The sequence below is a fragment of the Alexandromys fortis genome, unplaced genomic scaffold (genome assembly GCF_014885135.2).
Source record: "Alexandromys fortis isolate MF-2015 unplaced genomic scaffold, M_Fortis_MF-2015_v1.1 scaffold_62, whole genome shotgun sequence".
In the NCBI taxonomy this organism is placed as follows: Eukaryota; Metazoa; Chordata; class Mammalia; order Rodentia; family Cricetidae; genus Alexandromys; species Alexandromys fortis.
This window is the reverse complement of record NW_026067942.1, coordinates 7,148,523-7,169,318: the sequence shown is the minus strand read 5'-3', so window position 1 is coordinate 7,169,318 and position 20,796 is coordinate 7,148,523. Positions and strand designations below refer to the sequence as shown.

At 44.1% G+C, this 20,796-nt stretch overlaps 1 protein-coding gene across 7 annotated transcripts in view; it reads left to right on the top strand.

Annotated features, from left to right (window-relative positions):
• Rcor3 (REST corepressor 3) overlaps positions 1-20,796 on the top strand; it is a 40,489-nt gene that overhangs the window by 9,712 nt on the left and 9,981 nt on the right. For 4 of the 7 annotated variants that reach the window (XM_050148272.1, XM_050148270.1, XM_050148269.1 and 1 more), the window contains exons 4-10: positions 1,716-1,768; positions 3,454-3,615; positions 4,634-4,758; positions 5,322-5,400; positions 9,087-9,305; positions 13,049-13,126; positions 20,144-20,201. In XM_050148272.1, the coding sequence (XP_050004229.1) occupies positions 1,716-1,768; positions 3,454-3,615; positions 4,634-4,758; positions 5,322-5,400; positions 9,087-9,305; positions 13,049-13,126; positions 20,144-20,201 (774 nt within the window). Of the gene's footprint in view, positions 1-1,715; positions 1,769-3,453; positions 3,616-4,633; positions 4,759-5,321; positions 5,401-9,086; positions 9,306-13,048; positions 13,127-17,267; positions 17,512-20,143; positions 20,202-20,796 lie in introns of those variants that run through there. The other 3 variants (XM_050148271.1, XM_050148275.1, XM_050148273.1) reach the window with 2 other exon arrangements.

The following is a 20,796-nucleotide window of genomic DNA, read 5'->3' as shown; positions in this document are numbered from 1 at the left end:
GTCACCCACTGTTAAGCTGGGATCCCGTGCCCTGGAGGCATTCAGTCAGAGACACTTACCAAGAACCCAGAAGAGGTTTGCTCAGTATGGCCTGCCGAGGTTTTCATTCATAAAATTGGCATCACGGTGTCATGGGATGTCACTGTTTGGTACGCTGGTACATAGTGAAAGCCAAATTGCAGAAAGGTAGCATGACCCTGAGAATGGTGTCCACAGGGACGTCCAGAGCAGGCCTGTGGCAATGGTCAGCCACGGTTATATCGTGTGTTAGAACCTTAAAAGTATTAGTGTCTGACTAGCCCACATCTTCAGGGGCAAAGCCGGTATGTACTTTTAAAGCCCTGTCTTGGTTCTAATGCCCAGCTGGGGCTGAACCACTTTTGGTCAACTGGTAGTAATGAACTTGGCTGTCGAAAGGACTGTGATAGACTTTTGTTATATTTCATCACCATCCATCTAGGTCTGTAGCTTACTTAAGTAGAGTCTAAACAAAATATAAAACTTCAACTTCAGAAAGTATATTATACTTGGGAAAATATAATATAGCACCCATTTAAAAATAGCTTTCTAGCATATTTATAATATATTAAACTGTAATGTTCAGTAATGATAGCAGATCCTTAGAGGTACTTAGGAAGTGCCAAATACTCCTGAACATCTTCTGAGTGTTAATTCATTCAATCATGGGAGAATATATTGTTTAATCATGAATTTAGAGCAGGAAACTAAGGTATAAAAGTTCAAATGACCCCACCAAAGCTAAAAGTACTAGAAATGGACAGAAAAGCAAGTTCAGGTAGACAGTAGCCACTCCAGGGTCAAAATTCTTAAGAGTTCTGCTTCTTAGAAATATGTTTAAAGAATTAATTACATATGCATATGTGTAAAAATAATTTTTAAAGGATAAAGGAGTGACTGTGGACACCACAGAGTGAATTTTGACGGTAACAGATTACTTTGTAGTGAGGCCTTGAAATAGCCAGCACATCACTCTGAAAACTGCTTGTCTGAATTACTCTGTTCATTTAATCACGTGTGGCAGACAAGCGAAAACAGGACCCAAGTACTGCAAAACAAGCGGAAGAGCCAAGAGGAGAGTTAAGGGTGCGTGTGCACACAGCACACCATTCTGGAGAGCTCGCAGGAGTGTTAGGGATGTTTGTGCACACAGCAGGCTGTTTGGACAGTTCACGGGAGTGTTAAGGGTGCGTGTGCACACAGCACACCATTCTGGAGAGCTCACAGGAGTGTTAAGGATGCGTGTGCACACAGCACGCTGTTCGGACAGCTTGCAGAAGTACAGATGAGTCAGCCTTTTATATATATGAAAGGGTCGTACACAGCCAAGTATTTCAAGGATTATTTTAGGATTTTACAATGTGATTAGGTTCCTTTGTCTACTTCCACATGGGTGATTGTCAGCATACAAAAATAATTACAGTAATGTCACTTAACTTAGTAATAATTATATCATATATGGTCATAAGGTTATTAGGTCAAGTAAAATTTTACTCATTACCAACTAACCTGTTACCTCCAGCAGGTGAGGAGTCGCTGATTCTGTGTGTAAGTCTCCTTTAGTGACATTTCGTACTAGCTTTGGCTATTTTTAACTCAGAATGATAAATTATCTTACCATGTTAAAAAAAAATAAAAAACCAGATCTGAGAGACTGGAGTTTGTGAAAGTAGTGACATGACCTTGTTCCCTTCCAGTGGACGAATACATCGCCATTGCGAAGGAGAAGCATGGCTACAATGTCGAACAGGTACGGAGAGAAGTGTGTGTATGTGTTCGTGTGTGTGCACATGTGTGTGCTGGAGCATGTCCCCATATGTGGGCCTGTAAAGGCCGGAAGTCAGTGTCAGCCTGTCTTGTCAATCACTTCCACCTTTTTTCTTTTCTTTTTATCCCAAAAGGCCAGGTCTTACTGCGCTGCCCAGGCTGGCCATCATCCTGCCAGAGCCAGGCTGTAGGTGTATGCCACTGTCTCCTGCTTTGAAGTAGACACTCTTAAGGCTCATTTTGCCAAGTATCTCACCCGTGCTCGGAATCCCTTAGTAGAAGGGGTAGGCTGCTGTTAGGGAGATCAGCTCTGTGTAAGTGGGTCTCTGGGCGCTCACTCCACAGTGCAGCACTGGAAGTTTCTGGAATCGACCTGCTTTTCTAGAGCTAAACATATTAACCTTTCACAGCTTTTTTGAAGCTTTTGGTGGCCTATTTTATGATTTTAGGTTTTTTTCTTTGATTGACTGATTTTGACACAGTGTCTTGCTATAAAACCTTGGCTGGCCTGGAATTTGCAGTGTCTCTCCTGCCTCTGCCTCCCCAGTGCTGGGATTATAACCAAGCCGATTACCAGTCTTGTTTGTTTGTATTTGTCTGTCTGTCTGTCTGTCTGTCTATGTCTTCCTGGCTGCCTTAGAGCTCAGTACACAGACCAGCCTGTCCTCATACACACAGAATCCTGGCTCTGACTCCCCAGTGCTGGGATTATAGTCAACCCTATTACCCATCTTGTTTGTGTGTCTGTCTGTCTGTCTGTCTGTCTGTCTGTCTGTCTATGTCTTCCTGGCTGTCCTAGAGCTCGGTTACAGACCAGCCTGTCCTCAGATGCACAGAATCCTCCTGCCCCTGCCTCCCGAGTGCTGGGATTAGAGGCATGCCTTCTTTGTTCATATTGGAGAAGGTTAATCTCCCAAAATATGAGTAAATATTGGTTTATTTTCATGTTTATGTTACAATTTTATTATCAAAATAAAGAAATTTACTTTTAAACTCACCACTAAAAATTCTGTCTCTTTTTTAACAGAATGAGAACTCACTCATTAAATAATACTAAAATACTGTCTAGGAAAGGTAGGGCCTCACCACTTAAAATAGAGGGAACAGTGTGCACTTTTAGAAATGACTTGCTGATGAAGTCACTGAGTTTTTTTTAGATAATTGTATGTTTACATTATGGTAACAGCAAAATAAACACACTAATATTTTATTAAATATGTGACAGAATAGTCCAGTTGAGGCTGTTGCAGTGAAAGTGCCCTTCAGTCTTAGAATTGTTTAGCACATAACATAATTCTAAAAGGTTAAAACTTGATATTCCTCTGCTAAATCCAACTGAATATTTCTGGTTCTTCTGTTATAGTTGATAATTTTGTTGTTACTGATTGCCGTTCCTTACTGGATAGCTTTCTTTTAGGCTGTTTTCCTACACGTTGACAAAGTGCTAAGATGTGAGCAAAGGTCTTGTCGTGAGCTTTAGAGTTTCTCTTTTCTTCTGCATCGAATAGGACAGGCACAAGCACTTGTTCTGAGGCTTCGACTTAAAATAAATAACTCAGTTTGTCTTGAGTTGAAGTCACAGACTCAATTTTAATCTGATTTGTGTTTAGCTCTTAAGAGTGGCGGACGTAGGTCCATTAAGATTCGGGGGACGGTTTCTCTTCAAAGGCACTTGGCATGTTGTTCTGGCACAAACATGACATCGAGAAGTCCCTTGCGGACCTCCCAAACTTCACCCCCTTTCCGGATGAGTGGACGGTGGAAGACAAAGTCCTGTTTGAGCAAGCCTTTAGTTTTCACGGGAAGAGCTTTCACAGGATCCAACAAATGGTACAGTGATATTTTGGTCTTATTCAAATTATTGTTAGGATGATTATAATACTATTGAATACTGCCTACCTATTAATTATAAAATGTTTTCCATTTTAATATTAAAAAGTTCTTGAAATGGGTGTATTTGCATATTGTATTTTCTACAGTCACCTGTGCATATCAGGTATATGCTATCAGGTATATGCTTTTACAGTAAGGCATTGGTTTCTATCTGATCTCAAAGAAGTTATAGTTACTAAGTTTGGTGGCTGTTTTTTGGGGAGAATAATAATTTAAGTTTATTTTTGACTGTTTCTATTTTTACCTCTAGGATTTTCCTTCATTTTGCATATGAAAGTCTATATTTTTAATCTAATGTTTTGCGAGAATGCATGTGCACTGTATCTACACACGTCTCCCCTCAGCTCTCCCCGTGTCCCCCACCTCCTTTCCGAAGCCGACATACGTTGATTTCGGTCATGTACCACAGGCTGTAAGCTAGAGAAAAGAAAGCAGATACTGAATGCTGGCGTGGCCATGCTGGGGACCTCGGGAACCCTTCCCATCTAGTTAGTTTGTGACATTTCCCTTCCCCTCAGGAAAAGACAAGACGTTGGTTCAGCCGTGTCGGTGACATCGGTTCTGTGGAGTTCTATTACTATTAACTGTGCTTTGTGGTTCTTGTCATTCATGACTCTCAGGCTCACTGTGCCCTGCTGCTCAGAAGTAGTTTTGGTTTCTTCAAGACAGGGTTTCTTTGTGTAACAGCCCTAGCTGTCCTGGCACTAGCTCTTGCAGACCAGGCTGGCCTCGAACTCACAGAGATCCACCTGTCTCTGCCTCCCGAGTGCTGGGATTAAAGGTGTGCGCCACCACCACCCGGCCACTCAGAAGTCTAGGTTCTTGTCATTCATAAAGGTACCCATGACATAGTTTTCATTTATGCTTTGTTTATCAAGAATATGACATTGATATTCATGTGTTGGTCAGAGTTTATGAATTAAACTTTTCAATAATAACAGGACTTTTTTTTAAGCTTCCAGATAAGACAATTGCAAGTCTTGTAAAGTATTACTATTCTTGGAAAAAAACTCGCTCAAGGACAAGTTTGATGGATCGCCAGGCCCGTAAACTAGCCAACAGACACAATCAGGGTGACAGGTGGGTCGGATGCTTTACCTTGCTGCGCTGCTGGGGGTGGTTCCATGAGACAGAAGCCACTGCAGAGCTGAAGAGCCAAGTGGTCAGTCTTGACTGTAAGGACTTGGCTGCTCTACCATTGGTTGCTCAGTGTGAACGAAAGACACCCTGGGGATGTTACTCAGTGGTAGAGCACTAGCATTTGTGTGTGGAGTTCCATCCCCAGCCCTCCACACACAAATGTATTAAAGAATGTGTTCTGTGCAAAATGGTCATTGTTCAGTTGCTGAAGTAACATTCCTGAGTAGCTAAAGTCCCCATTACTGTGATTGCGTTTTGTCTCTTTACACCACGTGCAGACAGAGCTGAAGTTACCAGTTACATCTCACTGCACGTGCCCTCTCTCCAAGTGGAACTTCTAAGTTTCCTTCCCACCAAGTCTCTTACTTTTTAGTTGACAATGCCGCAATGGATGACTGTTTCTTAGAGCTGAAGAAAGGCAGGGCACAGCTGTCCCCAGTGGCAATCCCTAGGAACCTTTAGTAAAGTTACTAGAAGATCCCCTGATCTGTTGTTTCTTTCAGTGATGATGATGTGGAAGAGACTCACCCAATGGACGGGAACGACAGTGACTATGATCCAAAGAAGGAAGCCAAAAAAGAGGTGATGATCCCTAGGTCCTCGCACTGTAGAGTAGCCTGCTTGTAAAGACTGACTGCAGTAAGGGGTAAAGAGCCCCAAATCCAGGTGTGGTGAAGCAGGCCTGTAGTACCAGCACTTGGGAGGCAGGGGCAGGCAGATCTTTGTGCATTTGGGGCCAGCCTGATCTACTTAGAGAGTTCCAGGCCAGTGAGGACTACACACTGAGACCCTGTCTCAAAAATAAGACAAGAACGGGGGTTGGAGAGATGGCTTGGTGGTTAAGAGCACTTACGGCCCTTTCAGAGGACTGGAGTTAGGTTCCTGGCACTCAGGTCTGGACTCCAGCTCCAGGAAGTCCGACACCTCTTGCTTCAGTGTGCATACACACAAACACACGCACAGACAAATAATAAAAAATAAATCTTTGGGGAAGCGAAGAAAGACTTTCTGTATATTGGTTTAGGAAGTAGATTTCAGTGGAGATTTCAAGCTTGGAAACTACTGAGCCGTTACATAGTGGTGTTGGGTTATTGCTTCTGGTCACAGATGGGCCGCAGTTGCAATTCTTAGTCGACCCTTAGACTAAGTTAAAACCCTTAGAAAAAGATTAAACACACCTTTACATGGTAAGATTTGCTAGGTAAAATTTTAGGGTTTCTGGTTTTGTTACCCAATTTTTCTCAGCAATGTTTTTTCCATGTTATAGCAAATTAGAAAGTAGTAGCAGGTATATGGAGAGCAGTGACCACTGAACGCTGGCTCAGGGAGAGGTGGAAGGACCCCATAGAAAAGTGCTCAGCTGCCCCAGTGTGCTGGTGATAAGGAGACTTACAGTCATTAAGAAAAGGCTAAGCTGATGCACATGCTGTTTCCTGAGGTAAGGATTGGATTTGTAACATGTTCAGAGTGTGGACAGGCAGAAGCTGGCGAGGGGAGCAGTGAGCAGGGCACAGCCCTGGAGTGGAGGGGCTGCACGTCTGTGTTTACCTGGGTCCGCCTTTGAACAGTGTGTCATTTCTACCGCCACTGTCTCTGTCAGGAGACCCCGTGTCCCAATTAGTCCAGCCCTTCCCTTGAAGTTTCTCCATTAATGACGTTTTAAAATCCTAAATGACCTTACTTTGATGTTTTCTAACTTTCCTAGTTTTTAGATTTTAATAATTTTAGAATGCCAGCTGCTTTCAGATTTCTTAATCTCTTCATCACTCCCGTCCTCTTGACTTTGGCTTCCTTGAGCCATCGGCAGATTTAATCGTGTGTGTGTGTGTGTGTGTGTGTGTGTGTGTGTGTGTGTGTGCGCATGCGCAGCATCTAAATATATGCATTTTGAGTACAAGTGCCTGCGGAAGCCAAAAGAGGGCCTTGGATCTCCTGGACCTGGAGTCACAGGCACTTGTGAACCACCCAGTGTCGGTACTGGTGACAGAGCTCGGGTCCCCAGCAAGGGCAGGGCGTGCTTTGAACCACTGAGTGGCTCTTAGCCCCACGATTCACTTTTGAAGTTGATTTCTTCCTGTTTTTCTAACTCTTTTCACTCTTCTTGCTGTAGCCTTCTTAGAACCAAAGTACTTGTTCAGGTGTATGTGTGTCCGTCTGTCTAGTGCACTCATCCACACTTCCAGGTGTTCAGGCCAGAGCTTGCTTGCTTCCTTCCTTCCTTCCTTCCTTCCTTCCTTCCTTCCTTCCTTCCTTCCTTCCTTTCTTTTCCCTCTCCTCTTTCTTTTGAGACATGGTCTCTCACTGAGCTTGCTGTTCTAACCAGACAAACTGGCCAGTGTGCCGCAAGGATTCCTGCCTCTCTGCATCCCCAGTGTGGGGTTATGGATTGCTGCTGTACCAAGCCTTTGTGTGGGGCTGGGGTTCACAGCCCAGGTCCTCATGCTGCACCGTGAACTCTTTCCTTGCTGAGCCCATTCCCATCCGATCTGTTTGCCTTTCTTGGCTTCCTTCCTTTGTGGCCTACTTTAGAGGAGTATCTGTCCCATTCTTTTACTGCTACTTTGAGGTGGCTATTCCTGTGTTTCTATTCTTGTGGACCCAGGAGACTCTGTCTCCTATATTTAGGTTAGATTCTAGTGCTGGTGTTCCCAGACTTTCTAGCCAGCAGACGCCATGACTCCAAACCCTACTGATCTGTGTAAAACCCACAGTTTCAGTTACATCTTGTTTTGGTTTTGGTTTTAACTTATTCAAACTTAAATTTGAGGTTTTTTTTTAACATATATGTTTATTGATTATTTAGGTCACCATTCTTTATTGATTCTGTCCTTTCTTTGCTTTTTCCTGAGGAATATCCTTTAGAAATTCATACACATCCCTGTTCTTGCAAACAGCCTCTGCATTTGCTTCTGAGTGTGTCTAGGCACACCATCCTATGCCTCCAAAATGTTTTATGTGGGGCTTCTCAGGCTACAAAGATCATAGATGTTTAGGGCCTAAACCTGTCTGAGGCAGGACTCTGTTTGGGAGTTCTCAGGGAAGACTTTTCAAAGTTGTTTCTCTAACCAATACTGCTATGGGCATGACCACTTCTAGACCACTTCTAGCCCTCTCCTGTGGCGGAGCGAACCGGGGCAGAACCAACGGGGGTGTCTTCCCTGCTTTCCACACTGATGGGTGCTCCTAGCGTTCTGCCCTTGTCTCTCATGTCCTGCACGACCCCACTGCTGAGAAAGGATCTCTAGTCACCATCAGCTTTGATCCAAAGACTTTATGCGGCATCTCTCTGAATGTCAGATTTGCCTGAGTTGCTTTGAGTTTCCAGCAGTAAGGTGAATTACACTTGACTACACAGCTGTATGGATTCAACTCCACTTCCTGAAGAAGGAAGTTCTCAATGTATCAGTAAGATGTGTGTCAGGTCTTAATGGATTCTTCTCAGAAGCACAGAGTGAAGCTGGTGTTTCCATTTTAGGACATTAAATATTAATGCTACTTAGGAGCTCATTCTCATCATTACTGGACAACTTTTTTTTAACTCTTCTGGGGCATGAACTGATACCTAATATTGGGTTTAGAGTTTTATTGTCTACAAGCCACGTGCATACATTTGACAACGTCCCTACCATCAGAATCAAGGTCATCTTGTATCCATTCTAACCTCCAACGCCATACATTGTTCTGAAACTCCAAGTAAAATAAAACCTCTCTTTTTTTTACCAGCTGCCTAATATATACATATATTTCCTAGACTGTCTTTTGTTCTTTTTGTAGACCCTTATATGTATAATTTATAGTCTGGGGCAGGGTTGTTGCCCAGCTCTTCATTGTATAAGCAAATGGGAAAATTTTATAGTGTAACTTTCTTTTTCAGTATTCATAGACCTCAAGATGTAGAAACTAAACATTTTATTGAATTAATCAAAAATATATTTTGTCGCTGGGTGGTGGTAGCACACACCTTTAATCCCAGTACTTGGGGGGCAGAGGCTGGAGGATCTCTGTGAGTTTGAAGCCACCCTGGTCTATTGAGTGAGTTTCAGGACAGCCAGTGCTCCACGGAGATACTGCCTTGAAAAATCAAAAACTATGTATATGTTTTGTTATAGTGTCAGCGCACCGCAGTGTGTGTGTCTTATTCGGACTCGTGAATAATAAAGCTTGTGGGGAATGTTGCAGTGCAGGAGGTCTTCCTGTTTGCAGGAGGTTGTTTGTTCTGCATACATTTATGGAAACAAAGTCTCTGCTCTTCCACCTGCTCTCCCCAGGGTAGCACTGAGCAGCCTGTCCAAGCCAGCAAGGTTGGCCTCGGGAGGAGGGAGTACCAGAGTCTGCAGCACCGCCACCACTCGCAGCGATCCAAGTGCCGCCCACCCAAGGGCATGTATTTAACCCAGGAGGACGTGGTGGCTGTCTCCTGCAGTCCCAATGCAGCCAACACCATCCTCAGACAACTGGACATGGAGCTGATCTCCCTAAAGCGTCAGGTATTTTACAGAAACGGTGTCTTTTATGACTTTGTCCATCGTTGTATCTGTGTTTGTTTAGGTTGAACTCTAGAGTTTGCAGATGTTCTTTTCTAGATGTTACAATGTTTGGTTTGGGGGAGGGGTGGCAGGGTTTGTTTCAGGGTATGGGCTTGACTCCACAGCCTCAGCTGCCGTACTGTATTCCTGAGCCACATCCCAAGCTTGGTTTACTTTATGAAATTCCTCTGCTAGTGTAGATGCAAATCCCAGCATGGCTGTCATCAGCACTGATTCTAAGCAAGTTCCATAGCTCACTCTCTAGCCTACAGTTTTCCTGTACAACAAGGAACAGTAGCCATACTGTTGCAGGTTGCTGAACGCTGCCTGTAGCGCTGTGTGTAGGTTGACACACTGTGTCTCCTTAGTGAGTCACCACCACTGCTGCTGTCCTCACTGTGGGCTGAAGTAGTAACAATGTTTTTAAAATGCCCACATGGCTTTTTAATGCTAAGACCCTCGTATGTAAGCACTGAGGTTTGCCCATAGACCTTATGCAAATCAACTGCTATTGATAGAAAAGAGTGTTGCGGTAACGAGTGGTTACATCAGTCCATCTAAGCAAACCTCAGCCTGTCTTCCCCTAGGCAGCTTCTGTGTCATCTGGACAGGCGTTAGCATCCCGGGCTGGAACCAAGATCATGGAGGAAATAGTGAGCTGTCCACACAGCTTATAGGATCTGGCCTTTCTTATCCACTTTATCTGTTTCTTACTTGGTTTTGCCATCAAAGATTCCCGTTTTCCAAACTATAGCACTTCGCCTTCATGGAAATCTTGGGATGGGCAGTTCTCAGTCTTCCTAGTGCTATGACCCTTCAATACACCATTAATGCTGTGGTGACCCCCAACTGTAAAATTATTTTGTTGCTACTTCATAACTGTAATTTTGCTACTGTTATCAACCACCTTGTAATTTATCTCTGTTTTCTGAAAGTCTCAGGCAACCTCTTGAAAGGTCTTTTCAACCCCCAAAGGGGTCACGATCCACAGGTTGAGAACCCTTGTTCTAGCTACTTTTCCTGTAATCTTTTGCAATTACGGGAGGGAGGAGGCCTATTGTTTTCATTTGCAATTTGACTTCTGCTCTTAGGGCATTTCCTCATAATTTAGCTCTTTTTTCCTTTATTCATTTGTTTGTTTTCTTATTTATTTGTGTTTGTGCATGCCATGTACAGCACCCTCATGAAGGAGGGAACAACCTGCGGGAGTCGGTTTTCTCCTCACATCTTCATAACTAAGGTCATCAGCCTTTGTGGCTCAGGCGCTTAGCTGGGAGCCATTTACCCGCAAGCTTCTCTCCGTGGTTATTCATTTGATGGGTGCCACAGTGAAGTGTATATTAGCAGCACTCATCTTGCGCTGACGAGTGGCTGTCTCCACACTTGTATTTCCCATCTGTGAGCATCGCCACACACAGGCACTTCCTCAACTGACATCATCCAAGATCCCTTTTGTTCCCATAGTCGTCTTGATAAAAAGGGTCTCAATTTTGTTTCCAAGCTTCTCTAGTTTTTGGTTTTTGTTCTTGTTGGTTTTTTGTTTGTTTGTTTGATGTTGTCATTCTACATAACTCTGACTGTCGTGGGACTCACTCTGCAGACCAGGCTGGCCTCAGACTCACAGAGATCCACCTGCCTCTCCCTCGAGTGCTGAGATTAAAGGTATGCGAGGAGAGGTTTCTTAATTGTGTAATTAATATTTCTGACTTGAGTTGTATTCGTCTCAACTCTCACCTCACTTCTGTCTTCTGCATTCCTATTAAACAGACCTTTCTGAAAGGCAAGTGTGATCGTATTTTCTTGATTAAAAGTCTTCAATTTCATTCAGTCTTTAGGCAAAATTGAGATTCTTTGGTGTACTACATGGTTCTTTGGCTCTTTGCTCTGGTCCAATATCCTTCCTTTTTTCCTGAATGCTACTTGCCTACAGTTCATTCTGTCCCCCAACCTTAGCTGCTGGCTGAATGCTTTAAAACTTGGTTTAGGTTCTGTCTCCTCTGGAACATCCCTCCCCGCCGCCCACCAAACACCTCCTTTATTTTCTTACTCTCCCCCTCTCCTTTCCCTCTGTGCGGCTTTCTAACTTGGCCAGCTAATTTACTCTAAACCATCTGGTGATTTATTCCAGATACCCTGGCTGAAAAAAAAAAAGTGATGCATAACCTAATGCTTATCTGACTGCCCACACTGGTGAGAACCAGACCAGTCAGTGAGCAGCAAGCAGACAGTGCTCACGTGCAGGCCTCTGACTGGAGTTTGCACTTGGTTTACATTCAGATCGTACCTCTTACATGTTTGCCCTGAAAGGTTTCTTCACTTCTGCATGCCTTACGTTTTTATCTTCTGTGAACGGCTCCGATGTTTCTTCTAGTACTTTGATAGACTGGGGAACAATTTGAGCATAGGATGAATTTTGTGTTGGCCAATATATATTTTTTGTTGGTGAAAAACTACACCAGATTGACTGAGCACTGTCACAACCGCTACTGTGTGGCAGCCGTATCGGTTCCCTGTGTGCTGGGAACCACGCACATCTGCTGTCAAATGTGGGGAGAATTACAGGTGGCCATCCTGCCACGGACAGTAACTCAGAAGCTGCAGTCAGCCTGACACCCATCTTCAAATCAGCCTGGACATCCTTAGAGGGTCACGTGCCGTCTCTACCATAGCATTTACACATTTCCTAACCATTTAGAGTACATAAAACCCCATCTTTGCTAGTTTCCTGCCTTTTCATGTTTCTCATGGAAGGTTTTGAATGTTGTGCCCCAAAGTATCCTTTCCCCATAAGATACGGGTTTTTTAATTGAAGATTTTACATAATATAGTGACTTTTGAGAACATGTATGTTGTGTTATAGCAGAACTAATTGTATTTACCACACAGAATGATTGTGAGAATTGAAGGATTTTTAACATATCAAGAATGATATGTTAAAGAATGATATGTTTTATACCTAGCAAATATTAGGCATTATCATCATTGCTATTGTAGGAACAGTTACCATTTTGTCAACATTATGGTAATGAGAAATGGTGATAGTTTAATCTTTGTGTAGGCCAGCTGCCATTGGCTATAAAGACTGTGATGTGCTCTGTGGGTGCTTAAAGAGTGACAGAGCTAGCAAGGCAGTGGTGGTGCACACCTTTAATCCCAGCACTTGGGAGGCAGAGGCAGGCAGGTCTCTGAGTTCAAGGCCAGCCTGGTCTGCGTAGCAAGTTCCAGGACAGCCAGGGCTACACAGAGAAACCCTGTCTCTAAATAAATTAGAAACAAACAAAAAGAATGACAGGACTTTTCATTTGAATCATATTTGGATTTTTTTTAAAGAAAAAAAAGTTTGTCATTAAGATGAGAGTAGCTTGCCTAGGATGAGAGGAAGGTGCTGGCCTTCCAGGAGTGGAGCCCTGATCCCACTCAGCACTGCTCCTCCATGAAATGTGTGTGCGCGTGCCTGTGCGTGTGTGCATGTGTGTGTACGCGTGTGTGTTTGCATGTGTGTTATTGTCTGTCTGTCTGTCTCTCAGGTATGTGTTCCTTGAATGGCAGCATGACATGCTTCGCTGTGATAATCATGTCTGTTCCCCTGAACCGAAACCCAAGATGGCTTTGATATATGTTTGATATATGTTCTGTTCACTTCTCTGTACTCGTAAAAATGTACCAAGTACATGGTCTGACACAAACTTTGTTGTTTTGTGAAGGTTCAGAATGCTAAGCAAGTAAACAGTGCACTTAAGCAGAAAATGGAAGGTGGAATTGAAGAGTTCAAACCTCCCGAGGTAGGATGCTGACAGCCCCTGTGGTTAAACCCCCTGTTCTTTTGAGTTACCCGGTGCTCAGGTTCCACTCTGTCCTCTCTGAAGTTTTCACAATATGGACAATTTATCATGCTGAATTTTTCATTTATGTAGTTATCTTTTGAGTCTTGACTGATCTTTTTATTTTAAATTAACTCACTTGCCCTGCCCTCAGCAAATACTCTGAAAACCATCATTGAGAGTGAGCCCATGAGGCTGGAGGTCTGTGAGAAGGCTGGCACATGTTGGGGGCCCTTTTCTGCCACGTGACTCGGCACCAAAAATAAATCCCAAGGGATTTTTCTTAAACAAAATCTTACTTTAAAACACTTATTTGGTGCTCATATTTCAATGAAGATTTTACTGTGCATATTTTTTATACACTCTGCCTGAAAATACAAAATCTCATAGATAAAGATAGGACCCATTTTTTTCAGCCTTATTTGTATTTTGTTTCTCTGTTCTTGGTAAATATAGTAGAATTTAAATGTCCCTAAAATTCAATGAAATCTTCTTACAAAAGTTTCAGCTGTAAAATCTTTGATTTTTTAAAGACTCCCAAGTTATGATTCATATTCTGAATTGGTCTTTCTATGTCTGTGTTCCTGTGGGTCCTTTCTGTGTCTCCTACGTCTGACTGAAATATCTGCAGATAAGATGGGGGGTTGGGAGGGGCAGTAGGATAAAGAGTGCTCCCCACATCAGGGTTAGGTTATGGGAAACAAGGAGAAATGCATAGGTTGGGATCTCATTTCAAGCCCCTAAGTAAACTAAATACACTCCAGTGGCACTGAATTAGGGGAGGCATAGCACAAAATATTTTATTTTCATGTGTTACTGCAAGAGGAAACTTTAAAATTTGAATTGTTTGTTTTATATTTAATCATATATATAAGGCCAAATTTCATATGCTAATAGTTTCATAACTTAGAGATTATATGAATACAACGGGTATAAAGCACAGGGCAGGGTCCAGCTGTGGCTGCGCACACCTAAATGTCAACATTCAGGAGGCAGAGACCAGAGGAACAGCCAGCCCTTCATAGACCGATCCTGTCTCAAAAAAACAAAACAAACTTGGCGGGGCGGGGCCGGGATGAAGGGGGCTGGCTTGGCGGGGCGGGGCCTGGGTGAAGGGGGTTGGCTTGGCGGGGCGGGGCCAGGGTGAAGGGGACTGGCTTGGGTGGCTCAGGGAGTAAGGGCATCAGAGAACCGCATGATGGAGTCAGAACTGGTCCTGAAAGTTGTCTGTCACTTCCATACATGCACCAAGGCACGTGCGTGCTCCACACACTGCATGGATAAGTGAATAAATGCCATATATGTAAAAACAAAACTGTGGAACTACTCATGAGAACTTTTATGCCATGGTTTGAAAATTAGAGGCTGGAGAGATGGATGGCTCAGTAGTTTAGCGCACTGTCTGTTCAGTTCCCTATATAATGACTTACAATCATCTCTAGTCCTGGCCCAGGGCGTCTGATGCTGTCCTCTGGCCTCCACAGGCATTAGGATGCACAAGCTACACAGACATGTATGCAGGCAAAAACACCCACACAAAATTTAAAAACAAAAATAAATATTTAAGAATTTGAATAAAATAGAGAATTTCTAGATGTCCTACTAAAATTTCCAAGGGGTGTGGGGAAAGGCTGAGTAACTTATAATCAACATTTTTCTCTCACAAGAAAACAAGCCCAGATAATTTTACATAAAAAGTACCAAATCTCAAGAAAAACTAATTCTAACGCTCAATTTTCTAGCATTACAAGCTAGTTTCAGTCATTACCATGGCATAAGATGGGAAAGTGCCATAAGCAGCTCGTCTTGACTGTGGGCTCCCTCCTTGGTCTTTAGCTGGGCAACTGAATGTGAGGAGCCCGGCGCCTCAGAGGGGTTGCCAACTTACTCGAGATCACCCAGTAGTGAACAATAGCATCTCCTGTGGCTAGCCTGGGGTTGTAGACCCGACTGGCCGGTGTGCCTGGTGCTACCATCAGCTTACAATAAGTGTCACAGAATAGCAAAACTGTTTGGTAGATTCTCGCGTTTAAGTCAGCTACTGGGATAGAAGTTATCAAACACTTATTATATCTTTTGAATTAAGAACAATGAGCAAAATGAAATCACCAAAATCTTTACCGTTGTCTATGGGTTCACCAACGTCTGGGTGCACTTGGCTGATTTAATGATCTCGTCTGACTTGAGGTACACAGAGCACTATCATCCAGAAAATCTCCACAGCACACTTGTGTTTCTCATATTCTTGTTGCTTTCAGGACTGGGCAACTTGAATGGATATGTTCTAAAACACTGGTTTGATCACATGAAAGACACCGAAAGGCAGTCCTTTCCCCCTTGGATTAGACTTCACCTTATCAAAGCTGTTAATAACTTGGAGGGATTATGCCTTAGACGCAGTTCTCATCATTATTGAGGAGCTTTACTTATTAATTTGGTTTTGGATTTTGATATTATCTAGAATAAAATTGGGATGAAGAAAATAGTTCACTTCTACAACTATGTATTAATGCCCTTCATGTAAGGCAGTATTTAGGTACGGTGGGGCATGCAGGTGGAGGGAGAACAGGACATACCTGCTTAAAAAGTACTTGTAATCTAGATATTATCTGATAAACCGATAACGTGTAGACTTAGAAAGAAACGCTCTCGGAAAGCAGCCGGGCATTACTTACCCTGGCTGGGCCCCTCAGGACAGACGCTGTGGTGAGGACAGAGGTAAATGTGCACACACACAGAGTTCAGCGGGGTAGGCAGAGAGAGCGTAACGGTGGAGGGTGGCAGGTGAGCTGATGCTGAGATTCGGTGGAAGAAAAAGACGTCTTTTCTCAAGAATCGTTTCTGCCTAGAAAGGCATCTTAGCTGCAGAGAAGAATGAACACCTGGTGTGGGTCACAAGCAGGGTGCTTCGAGATAAATGCCGCTGTGGAGCTAGAAGAAGAATTGCGCCTTTGAATTAGGTGCGGGGGGGGGGGGACTGAAGCTTCTTTAAAGAGTGGGTGAGGAAGTGGCATCATCCTAGGGAAGCTGCTTTGGCAGTGTCCGGGCAAGAGACACTGCAGTAGGCAAACGTGCTTGCTGCGCAGTCAGAAGTGAATCTGGCAGGGTAGCAGAGGAATGAGGACAGGAGACAGCGCCATTTTCAAAGCTAGAAATCCACGTGTGTTGGGGTGGAGGAGCTGTGTGTGGTTCATGACTGCGTGGACAGGTGGAAGCAGTGAAATCCGGGGGTCAGGGAAGGGGGAAGAGCTATACCGGAAGGGATGACACTGGGGTCCCATCCCGTGTGTTTGCTCCCAGCCTCGAGCAGGAAGTTTAACTGGTGACTTTCCCAGCTCTTCCCAGATAATGGGAACGCGCCACTGACAGAATGGAGAGGCAAACGAAGACGAGCCGAGGGCCTGGTGTCTGGTCGGCCTGCTCTGCCACTATTATTGTTCTATTTTGTATAGTTACTGTTAAATTAGGCATTCCAGATTCAGGTCGCTGTGACAACCACAGTTTAGTTTTCAGTCACGAGTCATACTCTAGTTATCCTTTCTTCAAATTAAAGTTTCTGGAGTTGATAACTTAAAGGACTCTCTCACGTTTAAAATGCCTTGTCCTGTTTCTCTTTAGTCTGTCCTGTTTCCCTGTCTCCATTTTGTCAGACATTTGATCCTAACCAGCTTTGGCATCTCCCTCCTGCAGTCTCCCACCCAGAGGTGACATTTAAAGGCTATTAACTTGCCGCGGAAGACCAGACCCTCCAATGGGAAGCTGTTTTAGGTGCTTAGCCCTCCTTTTCCTTCTCCTTAGCCACCGAGACACCGCGTTCTCTTGTTACCACTGTCTCCCCTCAGTAGTAGTTTCTACACACACGCACACAGGCATGGGCTAAGTTCTCTTTTTCTCCTGGGGAAATATAATCTCATCCCTTCACAGCATCCAAGTTACATCATAAATACATCAGAATTTTATTCAAACAGTTGAGGAAGTAGAGGGGCAGCAGGCAGGTGTGGTAGCAGCTCCACCAGCTCCTTGGATGGCATTACCCAGTCTATACCCAGGGAGCACAGTCATGGCCTGGATACTGAGTCCCGTTTCTCTGGTCACTTTCTAGTGTATCCCTTTGGAGTGCGAGCAGTTCCTAGTGTTTAAGGATGCTGCTTGTCTTTCTGCCACACTCGTCTACATGAGTTTAACAGCCATATTTGGGTTCAGGTAAAAACCCAGTGTTCTGTCCCAGGGCTGGTGAAAGTATATGGACAGTGTGTGTGTCCTCAGCTGCCTGTGGGAGAACACTCAGGAGTCCTTTTGGACGGGACACACATTACTTCTTTAAAGAAAGCTTGTAGCTTGTTTAAGAACTTTATTTACATTTAAGTAATATATGAATGACTCCATTATAAAATCTTCTCAAACCTTCAGAAATGGATTGGATACATGAAGACTGTGTTTTTATCGTGCGGAACCTGAGTTCCACCTGAGTCCCAGTGTGTCCCAACCGACACTCACCTTTCCCATCTCCCATGAGCACCTCTCAGCCACACCTTCTGCTGGTTCTCCAGGCTTAAGTCTTGTCCTGGTGTAAGCCACGCCCCCACTGCACATCCCCCCCCCCTCCTCCCTGCTGCCAGCACAGCTATCACTTGTCAGGCTGAGGACTACGGTGAGCGGTGAGCGGCCTTTGCTCTGCTTTAACCCTGCAGTGCTGCTAAGAGGACGTCTCCCACCCAGACCTCAGGACTCTGCCTGTGGACCCTGCCTTTCAGACAGGCCTAAAGTCTACATAAAAGGCATTTTTATAGTGTCTGTATTTCTGTTTCATTTTTGCTCCCTTTTCCCTTGGGCTTGAGCAGACGTCACAGTCACTGGTCAGTTTTTGCTGACCCTGGGCACTGTCTCCCATCATCCTCCGAGCAGTTAGCAGTTTATGAAGCAAGTGTTGCTGCTTGTGCAGGAGAACTCACCCGCCAGCAGTGAGGTGCTGGCTACCCTATTAACCTCCTCAGCACTGTGCACGTCCATTACCGTGGCTGATAAAATGCAAATGCAGTACAAACCAAGGAGACTCTAGACTTGGCCCAGATGAAAACTGATGACGTCTGTACAAGAGAACGGCTCCCACCACCTGTAAGACTGTTGACAGATAACTCCCTCAGAAGCAATAGTTGAACAGAATGGCAGCCAGGACTTCAAAAGGAATGATTTGATCAACAAAGAGTTAAAGGCTTGAGAAAAATATTGAAGGCTTCAAAGAACAAAGCCCCATGTTATGATCATACGATTTTCAAAACCAAAGAGTCATAGTGTTCCATTCTGTAGTCAGAAAAGCTGTGCTAAAAACAAGTGAAAGCCTGTGGCCACGTCATGAATGGCCTTAAGATGAGCCAGCCCTAAAGAGCGCTCTTCTGGCAAAGGAGCTACACAGGCCTGGAGACCTGAGTTCGATCCCTGGAACCTACGTAAAGTTGTTCTCAGACCTCCACACATCCACATGTGTGCACGGCATAGACATGCATCATACACACGACAACAGTAAATAAAAGCTTTATTTTATGAGAAGAACGGGCCAGTTTATAATGCTTTTGCTTTCTAAGTCAGATTAAGTTGCAGTAGGCCCTTTTCTTTCTCACCACCACTCTGAAATGTCTGGACCCATTTTAAATGGTTCCGGTACCGATTTGCAGGAGTTGGCAGTGAGCTCCTTTGGCTTCCACCTAACGGCTTGGGAGCTCACACGCCAGCTCAGCTTCTGCCCCTCCTCCACGCTGCTCTCTTTCTGTGAACTGCTTGGGTGTCCAGGTTGGTTTTATTGATTCCTTTTCCCTGACGGGAGGGTACTGGGGTCTGTGTCCTATTTCACTGGAGACAGAGAGGTCTCACTAAGTTGTCTAGTCTGTCCTTGAACACTGTAGCTATCCTGGTCTAGTACTTGAGATCCTCCTGCCTCAGCCTCCCAAGCAGCTGGAATTACACAGTCCTGCAACCCCAGGCCCCACTGGTCAACTCTGTGTGCCTCAGAAACTGTGCTTCTCTGCCTCAGGGTCCTTGCAGCTTACCGGCTAGTTGCTGCCTGGACTGTGTGCTGTGCTCTTTTTATCTCTCCTGAAATTCTCTATTTCTATTTTTCGGTTTTTTTCCTTCCTTGCTCTTCCAGACCTTTTTCCTTTTGTCTCTCAAAATTTTGTTTCTGACTTTGAAGTTGTTTCTTTCTTCTGAATACTTTGTTTATTAGAAGTATAGGCCTCGTCTCATTGGTGTCCCCAGAGGTGAGAGCTGATGTCCCGTCTCGAAGGACGCTGCCTGCTCACTTTCCCAGTAGGTCCAGGTACTGTGCCAGCTTGCTTTACCTTGGCAGTGTGTCCTGTGGTCATCCGTGAGCTGGTGTACTGATTTCCCCCTCTACTATGAAAGGTTCTTGACTTACTCCTCAGTGAATTGGAGTCTGGCTCGGTGGTGATTGCTGTAGGATTTTTAACAGTGACTTTGAGAGAAACATTAAGAGGTCCTGGGATTTGAAAAAAATAAAAGGTCTTATCAATGAATCATTTTCTGCTTCGGAAATTTAAAGAAATATTTTCAGACTTGGCTTCCTCCATTCTTAGTCTGATTTTTACAATTGTAATGGAAGAAAGCACAGCTTTTACTTAATGTGAAGCCAAGAAATATTAGAGTCACGGACCCTCTCGAAAATGGTCTCATGAACGTTAAAAGCTGGGCCAAAACCAGATCTGTGATATGGAATAGGAACATTGTACTGGAAAATGGTGCAATATCGGTGTTGTTCAGTCCCCAAATGGGTGCATTTTTCTGGCATTATCTTTGTGTGTGGATAAAAGGTAACTCGAGGCGTGTTCAGCCCTTCTGAAAATGAAGCCCATGAGTCAGCATGTCGGTCTCATATCTGTGATTTGGTGAAACGTTTTTGAAAAGCAAGTTGGAAAAATGTCTGCCTTCACATCCTCACTAGGAAACTTCTTTTTAATTTTGTAGTCAAATCAGAAAATTAATGCCCGTTGGACCACAGAGGAGCAGCTTCTAGCAGTGCAAGGTATACTAAAGATAAGCAGTGATTGTTGTTCATTGTTGACTGTCATGCAAGGGGGCTTCCGTACCTCCTCCCTCCTTCAGAAGCGGGACCGCACACCCTGACTGTTCAGCTCCAGGGTGTGTGACTGTCACATTGATGACTCGCTATGAACATAAACTATAAGCTTTTTATTTATCTAATTGCTCTTTGTTTTCTACTTGGTAAGTGTGAGGTCATGAAAATATTAACTATGTGTTTCCGGTGTGTCATTCCTTACAAAGAGATAGACCCCTGTGTGCCTTTAAGGGGCTGCACACCCAGCGGAGTGCGCTGTCTGGCGCTGTTTGTGAGAACTCTCAGTGGCGTGCGCCCACGGGCAAATGGGGAACACTGTACACTTGGGTTTCTTCTGTTTGAGCTGCTTAAGGGCAAATTGCTTACTTTTTGTTCAGCATAGATTTTATTACTCTTTAAGATGAACCTTCTGCAGAATTTGTTGTGTAATTTAAATATGGTCTGCCTATTGTTTGGTGAGCTCACTGTGTTGAATCCTAAGAACTCTCTTATGGAGCTTAGCTGCTGTGAGCGTGGACTCCAGTGACGTGTGAGCACACAG